The sequence below is a fragment of the Rhineura floridana genome, chromosome 1 (assembly GCF_030035675.1).
Source record: "Rhineura floridana isolate rRhiFlo1 chromosome 1, rRhiFlo1.hap2, whole genome shotgun sequence".
NCBI classification, from domain to species: Eukaryota; Metazoa; Chordata; class Lepidosauria; order Squamata; family Rhineuridae; genus Rhineura; species Rhineura floridana.
Window position 1 is genome coordinate 211,213,162 of NC_084480.1, and position 16,443 is coordinate 211,229,604.

The 16,443-nt window shown below is 39.7% G+C and overlaps 1 protein-coding gene across 7 annotated transcripts in view; it reads right to left on the reverse strand.

Annotated features, from left to right (window-relative positions):
• LOC133367599 (uncharacterized) overlaps positions 1 to 16,443 on the reverse strand; it is a 360,491-nt gene that overhangs the window by 32,545 nt on the left and 311,503 nt on the right. The window contains exon 20 of one of the 7 annotated variants that reach the window (XM_061591739.1): positions 13,150 to 13,219. The exons of the other annotated variants lie outside the window; for them this stretch is intronic. Within the exon in view, the coding sequence (XP_061447723.1) occupies positions 13,157 to 13,219 (63 nt within the window). The 3' untranslated portion in view covers positions 13,150 to 13,156. Of the gene's footprint in view, positions 1 to 13,149; positions 13,220 to 16,443 lie in introns of those variants that run through there. 7 annotated transcript variants of the gene reach the window in all.

A 16,443-nucleotide genomic window follows, 5' to 3' on the forward strand; every position in this document is an offset into this window, starting at 1 on the left:
GGGGCGGGCCCAAGTGATGTCATTAAGCGTGATACATTAAGCATCAATCACAGTTGCTTGGAGCGTACAATTAAAAAAAATACCTGACTGGAAATTAAGCTAGACATCTTAGCTAAAAGATGGAGCCTGGGTAGGGAACATTTAATCTAGCCTACTTGCTTTCAGCAAGAAGGGTTAAGTGCCTTCAGGCCTGGCCAGTCACCAGAAGGTCACTGTAGGAAGAAAGGAGCCTATTGTTGTGGAGATGTTAGATGGGAGCATTCGGGAGTAAAGATGGATGCCCCTGAAGGCTGCAATTCTAAACACATGTACTAATGGACTAAGCCCCCATAGAACTCAACAGGACTTACTTCTGAGTAGATATAGTTTGGATTGTGCTGTTGGTAAAGCTTGACTAGGGATCCTCTGCAAAGATATCCATATCCAAGCAGGGTTGGCAACCCCCTGCCTGGAATGCCCTGCCCTTATCTTTTAATGTGGCTGCTCCAAACCTCTTTACAGATTTGACCCTTCACCCTTTCCTGGGGTATATGATTTGTCCTGGCCCAGAGCAGAGTTTGGGGTGGGCACCCCCAGTTACTTATTTTTTCCTGTATGTTTTGGTCTGCTTTGATTTTGCATCGATGTCTTACCCTGTGCCCTGCACCCAGCAGAAGCTCTGGACCAGGCGGGACGCAGTGGCATCTCATAGAGGACACGCTCCCCTTTCCTGGGGTATATGATTTGTCCTGTCCCAGAGCAGAGTTTGGGGTGGGCACCCTCAGTTATTTATTTTTTATGATTTTATGACATCATTATGTATTTATGATAATATCAGAAGCCTGATGATTTTGATTGCATAAATGTATTGTTATTCTTGACGGGGAGAGTCCCCCAATCACAGTGATATATCATACAGGGTACCCCAACATATATTTTGGGGTTCAGAGACATGTTAAGTTTGGTTTGAGGTGCTGTAGTTGTCAACTCTTCTTCTTTTTTAGTGTTTTGAACTTTCAAGCAAATAAGGAACTGGGAACTAGGAACCAGGAACCAACTTCAATGTTGTATCAGTTAAATAGATTAAACAGTCGCGGGGGTGGTGGCTGATGTTTTGGTGTATATCTCGGGAACCTAGAAACTTAATTTTTTAAAAATTGAAGCTGAGAGTCCAGAGATTAAGGGGTGCTAGCCGGAGAGCCGGAGGGGGTCCCCAAAAGCCGGAGACTCCGGCTGAAAACCGGCAACCTGATAAATCTATTGTGGCTTGGTCTGGTGGACCAAATGGGGAGGCCTGGTGAGCCTAATTAGGCCCAAGGATCAAAGGTTCCCCATCCCTGCTGGAGAGGGTAAAAAAGAAGTCTGCCTTTAACAGACTTTAACAGTTCGCCAAGGTCTGCCTGTAACAGTCCCTTAGTGAGGCCAGAACTAGACATCATGGGAAATTCATGGCAGGTGCTGAAAGCAGGAACTCTAAACCTACCTCTTCAACAAGCCTTTTAAGTAGAGACTTTACCCCAGTCTGCATCTGTATTGGAATTGTTTTAAAGATGTTTTAAAAGATGTTTTTAAATTTTTTGTTTCAAAGATTTTTAAAAGATGGTTGGTTTTTAATATGATTTTAAAGATGTTTTTAGTGTTTCATCACTTGTTTGCCACTCTGGGCTCCTTCTGGGATGAAGGGCAGGATATAATATTAATTAATTGATTAATCTCTTCCTCGCTCCCTGACAAAACAAAATGGGTGATGTGGCATCATTACACCTCTAGTTTCCTCACCTCTATTCCACTTCATTGGCACTGAGAAGGTAGGGAAATTTTGAATACAATTTCACATCAGTTATTTTTCTTCACATTGCAAGTGTGCTAGAAGTGCAAGGTGGCAGTTTTCGCTGGGCCTTTGTTCTGAATAGACATGCTAAGAAGAACTGTGATTTAATAGCACAATCCTATGCATGTCTACTCTGAAATAAGTCCCATTGAAAATCAATGCAACTTACTCTCAGGTAAGTATATATAGGATTGCAGTGTCAAGCACCTTTATGCACATCCCTGGCTTGTTATTCAAACTCTAATTGTGAAGAAAAACTCAAATTTCCATTTTTAAATGTTTGTAGCCCTCATGAATAGGGTTGCCAGGTTCAGGGCCTGAGACTGATCCTGTATGTTTAGGAGAAGAGAAAGTCAGCCAAGTGCAGGTGTTCTTGCAACATTGTAATGGGAAAAACCACAAGGTGGAATTCTCCCTTTCCCCTGCACAACTTTTAAACATACAGAAGACCTCTTGGTTGCCAGGCCCAGCCTCCAAGAGGTCTTCTGTATCTTTAAAAGTTGTGCAGGGGGGAGGGAGAATTCCACCTTCTGGTTTTTCCCATTACAATGTTGCAAGAACACCTCCACGTGGCTGACTTTCTCTTCTCCTAAACATACAGGATCAGTCTCAGGCCTTGAACCTGGCAACCCTACTCATGAACATAGTGCCTTAGGGCTACCAGATGTCTGGTTTTTGGCCAGATATTCTGGCTTTTGGGGGTCTTCTCTGGGTCTCCGGGTGAGTCAGCATAATCTCCGGACTCTCAGCTTTCAGTTTTTAAAAAACATTAAGTTTCTAGTGGTCTGGTTCTCAAGATATACATCAAAATGTCAGCTGCCCCCCACCCCTATGACTTACATGAAATGATCTCTTTGCTGGCTGCTCTAACCCCGCCCTTTCAGGTTTGTAGCCAGTAAGTGAAGCCAGGGTTGTGATTGACAAGGGATTTCTGGTCCTGAGAAGGGATTTCTGGGCCTCCATTTCTGGGGCCCCTTAGACTCCCTTGCAAAGGTAGAAAAGGATTTTTTCCCCCTGTTTATCTGAAAATCTCATAAACTGAATAAGTACCAAGTCTTTTTTTCTCTTGTGTTCACAAGTTTAAATTTCCCTGGGCTGTTGAAGATGGCAGTGAATTCAGTGAATTCAATAGGACTTACTTTTGAGTAGACATGGTTAGGATTGTGCTGTAAATTAATGGAACTTTTGAGTGAACATACATAGTAAAGAATTGTGTTTGTGTTGTAAATCTTTCTCTCCTCCTCCAATCCTATTTTTAAAGCAATTGGGCTGGGTTTACATAGATATCACTGCTTTTATTATGTAGGAAACTAATACTGATTTTATTTTTTTAAATGTTCTGCAATGACCAACTTATTTGGACAATAAACTATTATATGGGGTCTATGTATTTTTAAATCTCCAATGTGTGTGTGTATATATGGAGTCTTCCCAACAACCCTATGAGGTAGGATTACTGATTGGAAACCAAGGCAACTCACAAGAAGAAATAAATTCCTTTAAAATCCAATGACCATAAAAACAAGTATTGCAAAGCAGCTTAAAGTAGCATGATTCTGAATTTTGAGTTGGGTGAGTGTTCCTTAGGCTGCAGTTCTGTGCAAGATTCCCTGTTTGAGTAAGCCCCATTGAATACATTGGGACTTGCTTCTGAGTAAACAAATATAGGCTTGCACTACAAATATCTTTACTGGTTGTGCAAATAACATTTTTGACAGTCATGCTTATATAAATATTTCTTAAAGAATCCCAGGAAGTGTAGTTTCCCCCTCACAGTTATAGTTCCCACCACACTTAACAAACTACAGATCCCATGATTCTGTGGTGGAATTCATGTCCTTCAAATGGGTGTTGAATGTGCTTTAAATGAATGGTGTGGATCTGCCCTAGGTATGATATGCATTCATTAGTGAATTGAAAAGAACCATTTTAAAAGATACTTCTTTAAACAGGGGAAGGGCTGTTGCTCAGTGGTAGGGCATATGCTTTGCATGCAAAGGCCCAAAATTCAATTTCTGGAAAAGACTATTGCCTGGAATCCTGGACAGCCAATGTGAGTCCATATCACCAAGACTGAGCTAGATGGTATCAAATGGCCTGACTCAGTATAAGGTAGATTCCTTTGTTCCTAAAAGTGGAAAGAGACCCAAGGGCCACAGTGACTCCAAAATTTATGTATGTATTTTATTTACGACATTTATATACAGTTTTATTCTAAAAAAACTAAAAGGGGTTTACAGAAGGAATTAAAACAATAAAATTATTGGCCAAAGCCATTAAAGACAGGTCTTTAAAAACATTCAAAATATATAAAAACACAATAGCTTCTACATGCTGGGATAGATTTGCCTAAACAAGAATGTTTTTAGCAGGTGCTGAAAAGAGTACAATGAATGTGTCTGCCTAATGTCAATAGGCAGGGAGTTCCAAAGTGTAGGTGCTGCCACACTAAAGGTTTGTTTTCTTACAAGAGCAGAACAAGTATTATGTGGCACCTGTAGCATGGAAAGCACACCTTGAACTTGGCCTGGTAGCAAATCAGCAACCAGTGAAGATTTCAGAGCAGAGGTATTATGACTGGCTGGCTGCCAGGAGTTTTTTAGTTTTGGTTTTTGGTTAGGAATCCTAACTGGTTGTGGGATGCTGAGTTTTCTGCCTTACTCTTTTCAGTACCTGCTAAAATAATTTTTTGTTTAGGCAAATCTATCCAGGCATGTAGAAGCTATTGTGTTTTTTATCTGTTTTTAAATCATTGTTGATTTTATTATTTTGAATGTTTTAAAGACCTGTCTTTAACTGTTTTTGCCAATAATTTTATTGTTTTAATTCCTTCTGTAAACTGCTTTGAGATTTTTCACAATAAAGAGGCATATAAATGTTGTAAATAAGATAAATAAATTTTGGAGTCACTGTGGCTCTTGGGTCTCTTCTCACTTCTATGCACAAAGGAATCTGCCTTATACTGACTCAGGCCATTTGGTACCATCTAGCTCAGGACTGATGGCATGGACTTGCATTGGCTGTCCAGGATTCCAGGCAACAGTCTTTTCTAGAAATTGAATTTTGGACCTTTGCATGCAAAGCATATGCCCTACCACTGAGCTACAACCCTTCCCCTGTTTAAAGAAGTATCTTTTAAAATTATTCTTTTCAATTCACTAATGAATGCACATCATACTAGGACAGATCCACACCATTCATTTAAAGCACATTCAACACCCATTTGAAGCACATGAATCCCACCACAGAATCATGGGAACTGTAGTTCGTTAAGAGTGGTGAAAACTATAACTGTGAGAGGGAAACAACACTTCCCAGAATTCTTTAGGGGACATCATGTGCTTTAAATATGAGTTGGATGTGCTTTAAATGTATTATGTGGATCTACTTAATAAACACCTGCATGTAAATTGTTTTAATTAATTTTTCAAAATGGAAATGAGCTATAAATTACACTGGGTGACCATGGACTACTCACTATCTCTCAGCCTAATCTGCCCCTCAGGATGAAAACAACAGAGGGGAACCATGACCATCCCAAGGAAGAAGGGCACACTTAAAATGTAGAGGAAATAATAATATACAACCATAGTGTGAAATCAAATACTTGTTGGGACACAGTATGAAGAAATATTTATATAAGGATTACTGTCAGAGATGTTTATTATTTATACAACCTGTAAATATATTTATAGTGCAATTCTATGTTTGTTTACTCAGAAGCAAGTTCCAATGTATTCAATGGGACTTACTCAAACAGGGAAGCGTGCGGAGACCTGCAACCTCAAGTGATAAGGATCTTTATTCACCCAGCCCAAAATTCAGAATCATGCAACTTTAGGCTGTTTTGCAACTGTTTATACTTGGTTTTTATGGTTATTGGATTTTAAAGGGATTTATTTCTTATTGTGAGCTGCCTTGGTTTCCAATCACCAACCCTACCTCACAAGGTTGTTGGAAAGACTCCATATATACACACACACTGGAGATGTAATTACACCCCATATAATAGTTTATTGTCAAACCAACTGGTCATTGCAGAACATTTTTAAAATATCATTATTAGCTTCCTACATAATAAAAACTGTGATACCTAAGTAAGCCCTGCCTAATTGCTTTAAAAATAGGATTGGAGGGGAAAAGATTTACAACACAAACACAATTCTTTGCTATGTTCACTCAAACTTGCCATTAATATACAGCACAATCCTAACCGTGTCTACTCAAAAGTAAGTCCTATTGAATTCAATAGTGATTACTCTGGGTATGTGGGATTAGCATTGCAGCTTCACATCCAGGAAAGCAAGTATTGGATTAAAGCTTCATATTGGGAAGGAAAATTTAAACTTGTTTGACTCCTGCACACAAGCAAGAAAAAACCTGAAAGCTATATACTTACTCAATTTATGAGATTTTCAGATAAACAGGAAAACAACAACCATTTTTTGGCATTGGAGTGGGGTCTAGGCACTGCCTGGAGGTCAACAAATCACAACCCTGACTTCACTTATTGGCGACAAACCTGAAAGTGCGGGGATAGAGCAGCCTGCTACGAGCTCATTTAACAGAAATTGCAGGAAGGGTTTCTTTTACATTTTGGTGTATATCTCTTGAACCAGACCACCTAGAAACTTACTTTGTTTTTTAAATGAAAGCTGAGAGTCCAGAGATTATGGTGACTCACCTGGAGACCCAGAGAGGACCCCCAAAATCCAGAGTCTCTGGGTGAAAGCCAGACACCTGGCAACCTTACCCCTAGGTGTGATGCAAGAAACACAATCCAATGTAATTATTAACATTTGCATCTGGGCATCTGCTGGAGAACCAGACTATAGCCATGTAGCTGAAGAAGGTAGAAGGCATAACTTCAAATGTTAATTGTTTGAGACTGTCATGAAACTTTCACAAACTGAGTGAGCTCAATGACTGCAGAGGCTACAATGATGGGGAAACCAGACCTTCATTAACTCCTGGGGTAATTTACAAGTATGCACACCACACTAGTTGCCCAGCCTGCTAACAAGACCCTTGATCAATGGCATGAGTTCAGGAAGGGGGATGGAAAGTTGCAGACAATAGGAAAAGGACAAAGGAGCAGATAGAAAGCAAGTGTAGACCCAAAGCCAAAGAGGAAACAATGTGAGGAGCAAAAAAGCTTTCCAGTTTCCACTCCCCATCACCTTCATTATTCTGTCTTCTCAAACACCAGCATCACATGTGCAGGACAATTTTAACGAATATTCAATTCTCACAGTTCCTTAGTACCTTCACAAAATGACTGTTTCAATCCATTTTAATAAAGCTTTTGGTGGCAGCAACCATGGCATAGCGGCTAGAAAGGGAAGACCAAGATTCAAACAATAACTCAGCCATGAAGCTCTCTAGGTTACCTTGGTCCAGACTCCAATGACACACACTTAGCCTGACCTACCTCACAGGGTTGTTGTGAGGATAAGATAGGGGACAGAATGTATGCTACCTTGAGCTCCTTAGAGGAATGGCAGGATATAAATAGAATAAATGAATGAATGATGGGGCTTATTCTCTAGTAAGTGTGTTTAGGATTGCATCCTAAGGCTAACAGTCTATCCATACTTATCTGTGTTTATCTCATTAAACACAATGGTCTGAGCAAACATGCATAGGACTGCACTGCACATTTAATACTCTACCATCTCTGTTAAACCAGTTAAGGACAAGATAAACTGAAGGGGCAGAGTAGAATTTTATTTATTTAAATGAATCTGATAAGCTTGTAATGAAAGAAAGTTGCCTAGCCTAAAAAGGCCACAGTTTCATTTTGAGTTTACTGCCAGCTCTGCTAGTATACCGCATATCACCCATTTGCTATTTTTTTTATTTGAGAACAAAACGTGGGGTGTTTTATGCATTCACATAGAAGAGCTTGTTTATTCCACCTGTTTAGTATTTGTCAAGGGACCTACCAACCTCAGGCAACTTTTTCAAGGTTCATTAAAACCAGACCACAGACAAAATCTCTGGGCTCATGTTAGGCCCACCTAACCCTATGGACAGCTGCAGGGTTATCTAAGTTGAATGCAGTCTCTAAACTGAAAAATGCTGCTGAGTGAGACATTGTGTATATTCTTTACTTGTTTCAGCACAAATATGGCAGTTTCCTTTCCCAGGTACCTACCTGTGAAATCCCATCATGATGAAACTGTCCGAAGAACAAATGTAGTTTTATACAATGGTTAAGCAGGCTGGAAGATGATAAGGTTGAAACTAGAAGCTAAAATCGAATGTGATTTTTAATTAATATCAATTGACCCCTTTTTCTTTGTGCTCTCACCTTAGCACAGAGGACTGTAATTCATAGTGGAAGGGCTTGTTCACACGGCGACTTACTGTGAGATTGGTGCTACTTGCATCCCTGTTTAATTCTCAAGGTTCACATGATGTTGCAGGCAAGCAGAAGCTATCACACAGTTTTCCCTCTTTAAATCCATATTAACCCAATCCACTAAAAATGTGAAAAGTGAAGGAAAAACCAAAATTGACACTCAGGAGGGAGTAAACATGTAAAATTGGGGGCAGCGCCATAAGGAAACAGCGATACTAAACCTTTTCAGAGGAACGCCGATTAGTGTGAATGGAAAACAGCGGATTTGAAGGTAGGAAGTGTGAACCTTCCAAATCTATCACAATGGCAAAAGCTACATCTTTACTATGAAATTCAGCTCCCGTGTGAATGAGCCCGAAATCAAAGTGGATCAAGGGGTGGGGGTGGGGAATGTAATTCAGTTTGCATTTAAGGGTGAACCTACCTAATTCTCACTTTCCAAAACAATATGCAAACAAAATACAGCCCATCCTTTGAAATTCACCCTTCTCCAAATTTTGAAAAGCAGTTCTACAGCCAAGCAAGGAAAGTAATGTGTACAAAGATGCATATGCTAGGGGAGGGAATGCATAAAATATATATATTGGTGAAAAAATGGAAATGGATTGCCTTCAAGTCGATCCTGACTTATGACGGCCCTATGAATAGGGTTTTCATGGCAAGCGGTATTCAGAGGTGGTTTACCATTGCCTTCCTCTGAGGGTGAGAGGCAGTGACTGGCCCAAGGTCACCCGGTGAGCTTCATGGCTGTGTGGGGATTTGAACCCTGGTCTCCCAGGTTGTAGTCCAGCACTCTAACCACTACATCACACTGGCTCTCATATTGGTGAAAATAACATATCAAAATGTATTATATTTGGGGAAATTGCTTTGCAAATAGACTTGCAAAATTGCACATAAAAAGTATTAGGATAAATTCATAGTAAAATTCATTCACAAATTTTAAACTTGTCAACTTTAAATATTAACTGAACTTAAAACTGGAAAAAAGAGAAACTGAGAGAAACCCTACAGTCAAACAATACGCATTCCTGGAGATGTCTTTACTATTGATGTCAAACATACCTTTCCTTTTAAATGAATTACATCTTTCTATAATCATTCTTTTATGCAAATCTTGATCACGGACATCTGATGATGATCTGAATGCAGTTTATGACACCCATCCATCTCTGTCTCCCATCCCAGGTAATGAGCATTTCTATTTATCCAAATGTCTAGCTATCTGAAAACTTAGAATGTATGTGCTCCACATCCTTCAGTTAAATGCTATTGTGTATATCACTAATGTTGCTTTGTACATGGCTAATATTTTCTAAAACTTCTGACAGCTCAATCCATAACCCCATTTGCCTGAAATGCTAGTATGCATGCTGATTTACTTCAATAACCCTAAATCTGCTTAAATTCAAGAATTTGGGATTAACTGGGTTTTAGAGTTGCCTGTTCCAAACTGTCAACTAATTTACTTTGTAGCTTGCTCAATCTATTTATGATGTCATCCTGTATAATGGCCAGAAACATTTTAAAGGAGTTGAACAGTCCCTCCTCAGCTTCATCAGGGAACGGCCATAACTCAGAGGAAGCTAATTTTCTTCCCTGTGCTTTGCAGCTGAGGGCCGCCTGCATGTATCACCTCATGAGGAGATCCATTCCATACGATGTAGGAATCAAATGTAGGGTGGCATCACCTACCCTTTGCAACTCCCCCCAGTTACATATTAGTCAGGCACCATTTCTGTTGCCTTATCGGTGCCTATTCAAGACCTTCCTTTCCCAACAAGCCATTTAAGTAGAGATTTTTATCCTATATGTATTGGATTTGAATTTGGTTTTATATATGAAATGGGTGTAATTGTTTTATTGTTGGTGTTTTTATTGGTAAATCACTTTGAGATGTTTTATAAGGTGAGATTCAAAAATTGAAATAATGAATAAACCGCAGAGTGTGGTTCTAGTACCACATAAACATTCAAAGCGTCTGGTGCAACACTAGGACCCATAATATGCTTCTCTGTGACCAATAGATTCAATAGATTCTGCTACCATCTCATGTTTTGAAAAGGCAATCAGGGCATTATAACCCAATGTATCAGGTTTCTCTCTTTGCTGAGGTGTGGTGGGTATTTTCTGCTTTCTCAAATGCTAGTAAACATACTTCAGTGGCCCTAAATCTGCTTAAATTCAAGTTTTTTTAAATTAATTGGGTAGCAATTCTCATTATTAGAGTTCTGTATGTCTACTCTGATATCATTAAAATTTTACTGTTGAGTTAAAATAGTCATGCTTGGGTCAGAATTGCTGGATCAATTAATTCCAAGGATTCTTAGTAATAGATTGATAGATGCACAGATATATACACATAGTTACCTTTATATTGGGAGTGCAAAGTGTGTTGTTGTTACGATGTTGTTAAAAAAAATCCTAAAGAGTTTAAGAATTGCTTATTAGTGATTATGTCACATGGAAAGGAAACAATGTAATATATGAAATTATAATAGTTATATCAAGAATGATGTTGAGACACTGATTTAATGGGCACTGGTTTGACTCCTCAGTTGCCAGAACAAACAATTCCAAAAGTTCCATCTAGGAAAAATTAAAAAGGTAGCTGTTTTTATACTGGGATTCTAAAGTGGTAACCCTTTGTTTTTAAAGGAAAATATCCTGAGGGATTTCCCTCTTTCTGGAGATTAGTACAGTAAGGAGTTAAAACAATATGTGATATTACAAGTTTACTTGGAAGTAAGCCTCACTATGTAAAGTGGGACTTACTCCCAAGTATGAATCCATGCACAGGATTGCAGCCTCAAGCTGTTATTAGACCTAAGAAAGTTATTAATGACTATGAGCACAACTATTGAGGAACTTTTCTTCTTCAGTGGGGCTTGCCTAGGAGGCATCCCTACCAGACTGAGTCCCTATCCACACATATATTTCCAATCAGCGGAAGTCTGCTTTGGAGGGATTTGCTTGCTTTTGTTAAATGTAGACCTATCAAGCAACCTGGAGTGTTGAAATGTTAGCATTGTCAGAAAACTAATTATCATATTTTCACTTGCACACTTCAAACCTGCTTGCTAATTAATCTCTGTGGACAGGATGCCTATGAATCAAACAGTAATGTAAGCCAGATGATATGGGATGAAATGTGTGCAGTGCCCCACCCTGTGAGCAAAGGCAATGGATTGCTTGCATAGCTGTGACAATTCCCCCCCACCACATTTTTAAAAAAACCACCCTGATCTTCTCTGGACTATTCCTTCCAAGCAACTGATGGCAGGCACACCCGAAAGAATGGTTACAAAATGTCATTCAGCTTGGATTTCTTTTCAGGGGTTGTCCATGGTCACAAATCATCTAAATATGAGGGGACAGAAACCCATTCATTTATTTATAGACCATCATCCAGCCAACAATTCTCATTATGGTTAAACAGTGAAACAGTTAAAAACCATTAGGATAGCAGTGCTAAACCTTACAACAGTTAACAGTATCTGTCACGCTCACAAAGGCTGGGCATAAATATAAAACCACTAACTCCTTTTTCCAAAAGTGTCCCTAAGCGAAGGGTATTGGGAGTCTTTGAGCAGGGCTGATCACATAAGTGAGCACCCCAGCTTTAATTCTTGTGGGCAGAATCAAGGTATGCATGATGGACTTCATGGGAACATTGGAGTACTGAGTCAAACCCATTGATCTATCTACCTCAGTATTGTCTACACTGACTGGTAGTGGCTCTCCAGGGTTTCAGGCAGGAAGTCTCTCTTAGCCCTACCTAGAGATGCCTTGGATGGGTTCCTTACCTCAGTTCGGCTTGCGCACACCCTGCCCTTCCACTGGTCATTATTCCATATCTCATCACCAATTTGAAAAAGAAATGTATCTTTGAATCCAGGATGGGGAAGCAGGCAGGTCGCTCTCCTGCCCATGCAACTATCTGGAAAGTGAAGATGCAGACAATGTAGTCTGCACTTCAAGAAGGATGCAGACAAACTGGAACAGGTTCAGAGGAGGGCAACAAGGATGATCAGGGGACTGGAAACAAAGCCCTATGAGGAGAGACTGAAAGAACTGGGCATGTTTAGCCTGGAGAAGAGAAGACTGAGGGGAGATATGATAGCACTCTTCAAGTACATGAAAGGTTGTCACATAGAGGAGGGCCGGGATCTCTTCTCGATCGTCCCAGAGTGCAGGACACGGAATACTGCGCTCAAGTTGCAGGAAGCCAGATTTCGACTGGACATCAGGAAAAGCTTCCTAACTGTTAGAGCCATACTACAATGGAACCAATGACCTAGAGACGTAGTGGGCTCTCCGACACTGGAGGCATTCAAGAGGCAGCTGGACAGCCATCTGTCAGGAATGCTTTGATTTGGATTCCTGCATTGAGCAGGGGGTTGGACTCGATGGCCTTGTAGGCCCCTTCCAACTCTACTATTCTATGATTTTATGATATCTGCAACATCTTTTTCTACCAGGGATCATGGGGATTCACCCCACCCCATGATTCCCAGTGGGAAAATATGCTGGCAGAGCATCATTATACTGGCAGGAACCTTTCTTAACTTTCCAAGAATATGAAAGGCTGGATTCATTTTTATGGTCCCTAGCCCCCCAAAATGTGTATCCATACCCTTGTTTAAGAAATAAAAGGAAAAGAGCATACTATATCAACATTCCAAGAGAGGGGAATCCCACCATTTTGGGGGGCCCACACTAACATCCTTGCTCTTTGTTGAAATCAATTTAATATCACCAACCGCTGATATTCCGATCAGGGCATCATTAGCACAGCTTAAAGCCTGGGGAGAACAGTCGCTTATGGGGGAGAAGATACTCAAAATCACATTTAAGACAGTTCCTGAAAAAGGGCATGGAAACAAACTGGCAGTCAATAAAGATGCTTCAAAATGTGCTATACGGTGGCTGTATTTTGACTCGGTTGAAGCTTCTGGACCATTTTCACAGGTACCCCGACTTCAGCATAAAGTTAGCCAGGTGAAAACAATAGATGGATCTTTGCCTTTCAGTGCCAGGTGCAGCTGGTGAACCAATCAAAGTTGGTAAAAAGCAGTTTCATAACCAGTGTGAAAACTTGATTGATAACGATATGTAACAACTTGAAAGTAATAAAATGCAGGGATGACCATAGGAATGTAGGCACCCAGTAGGGATGAGCTTTATACTCCCTAATTCATATTCCTCCTTCCCACTTTGCTCTGGCTCCAGGTCCGGGTCCCATCAGTGCCCTAATCTTTCATCACCATGATCTGATTATGCATCTGCACCCTGCCTTAAAAGACCTACTGCACAATTGCTTCTCTCTCCAGGTACAATCAGTGTGCATTCCTTCTTGAGGCTTGGCTGCCTTTGGCATCAGCAGTGGCAACAGCAACTTGCACACCCAGCACATGTCTGCTTGCTGTCTCCACCACTGGAACAAATACTTCATTTGCCTACCAGACAGGCCAGCCCTGATCAAAAGCTATTAGCTCATGTCAATAGAGCATCCCATTAATTACTGCAAAGGAAAAAATGACAGCAGAGTGTGCTTCTCCTTTGCCATTGTTCAAAGTGCTCCGGTAAAACAGTTTGCATATCTGCTTAAGTATTGTGGAAATTAACACCTCCCTTCCAGGTATGGGAATCAGAAGGATGACAAGACGACAATTAATTAGGTTCTTCTGCATCACTGCCTTTACATAATTAATGTGCTCATTATGGATTTTCAAGAATCGTTTTTGCATGGATCACCAGCAAATTTTAGAAACCTAAATATTTCCATATTCTTGTAGTCAAATATTCTTTGTAAAAAATAAAAATAAATCTTAAAATTTACATGATTTTCCTTAAATGGAAAAGGGTGCCAAAATGTCTTAAAACAACATCAAGCTCACAAATGTTCACAAAACGTATCGTGTTTCACCATGACATTTCATTTTGTCTGAGTCTATAGTGTGGAACGATTACACATCATATTGGATATCATGTGACAAAGTAAAGGATGCTATGAACAACTCCTGAGTACCGTTTTTTTTCTTTCTCATAGTTTTTCCTTCCACAAATGTACTGCCATATAATCATCTGATCCAAAGATACAGGGAGTATTTTACATAGCCATTGTTGACCAGAATTCTATTCTGTTTCCTCCCTCATTATTCATAAAAAAGGAAATCATGCCACCAACACAGGACTGTGCAGTATTATACAGCAGCTGCAATCTGCAAGACTGTTTCCATTAGATTACTGGTGGGTAACATTCATCCTTCATTATGATAATTTATTAAAGTAGTCCTTTGTGTGTGCACATCTGTTAAAATGTTTTTTAAACTTCTTAATATGTTTTATGGGCAAATGCATCTTGTTTTTTGTCCAGCCTGCATTTAATTTTCTTTTCCTAATCTCTCTTTTCCCTTATACACAGAGGTAAAAAAATGTGTTTGCAGATTTTGAACTAAGAATTTAATAGCACAGATCTTTATCACACTGATGTAGTTAATTCCAGGTGCCATTCAGAGCTACTCTCCCACCTCTTGATGTTATTCACTCTTTCTGATCTCTGGGCTGCAGGGAAATGCATGCTAATACTAGTGAATGACGTTCATAGTCATGGTTGTCTTTTGTCTTTTCTTACTCTTTAAAGCACCAAATATGCAAATATAGACAGCATATACATTGTTCGAATCCAGAAAAAGGTAGTCATGGTGAAGTCTCTATTGAAATCAGTGGTGGCTAACTCAAATCTCTTTCATTGCAATGGGAACGAAATGTGAATTACTTTCTGAACACAGAACATAGGCACATAGGAAGCTGCTGTATACCAAGTCTGACCATTGGTTCATCTAGCTCAGTACTGTCTGCACTGATTGGCAGCAGCTCTCCAGGATTTCAAAGTGGAGTCTTTCCTAGCCCTATCTGGACATGCTAGGAAATGAAGCTGGGTCCTTCTGCATGCAACACTGATGTTATACCAGTGAGCTATGGTCTTTCTCTGGATCAGGCCAGTATCGGCCCAATATAAAATAAATATATAAACAATATACTACTACCGCTACTACCACCTATTACAATTTTCTCTATTTCTGATGTTCAGAGGTGAGCGTCATTGTTTATATAGCCAAAATGGCACCACCCATGTCATGCACAAGAAGGAAATATCGGCATGCTTAGGGGAACCCCATGGCTTGCAGAAATAGAAAATATCTTTAGAAAAATACCCTAAAGATGGGAAGCCCCCACTCCATACCTCAGCAAAGGTTGAGCTTGTTCAATGTGCATAAAATACTGACTGACTATAGGGGGGATGGAATACCACACTGAAGACGGAGTGTAATGGAGTACTGTGCAGAAGGGCACAGCTGAGTGACTGGAATACTGAACGGGAGCATTCCACACTGTAATTTACTGCAGGTCCTCTATGAAAGTTATTTATTGTCAAACTAATCTGATATTAGAAAATGTGACATATTGCTAGATCATGTTGTTACAGGGTGGGTTTTTTTGTTTTGTTTTGACAGTAATAACATGCAAGGATACTTTCCACAATGCTTTTATTTATTTATTCAAACACTGAAATGTCACTTGACCCTCCCTACCCTTCTTTGCATTCTGCCTGGCCTGGCACGTTGTGGCCTATGACTTCAATTGCTTCATTTAGGTTCCACAATTGAAAAGGGAACAACCTTGTTCAGATAATGAGAAAAACATTGATAGAAGCATGGTATTCCCCCCCCCTCTCTCTTGCTATGTCTTAAAAGCTAGAATGTGATAAACACATCACTGGGAGCAAAAACCAACAATAAGCAGCAGAAAAATAATGTCCTGTATCACTATCTATATGGAACATGTCCAACGTAGAGTTGGAGAACCCATTTATTGTGTTCTCCTAATCCTTGGAAAGCCATAATGAATTTATTGGATTTTCAGAATCTGATTACCACAAGGATGCCTCTCCTAACTTAGCGATGGAAGGCAACATAAGATCCTTTCCAGTGCAAGGATTTTGTCCTTGACTATTAACAATACATTATTGAGTAGGAATAAATAGGTGGCAATTAAATAACATATATTAATAACTTATTTATTAACGTATTAACAAGTTGGCCTGAGTGTAATAAATGCAAATTAGTGTAAAGTTCCAAAATTTGTGTTGATAATAGGCCCACAAGTAACCATGTGTGTTCAACCTAATTACAAATATATTTTCCTTTAAAAAAAAAACTACTGCCAACTAATCTTTTATGGTATGCTATAATATCATTTTAGA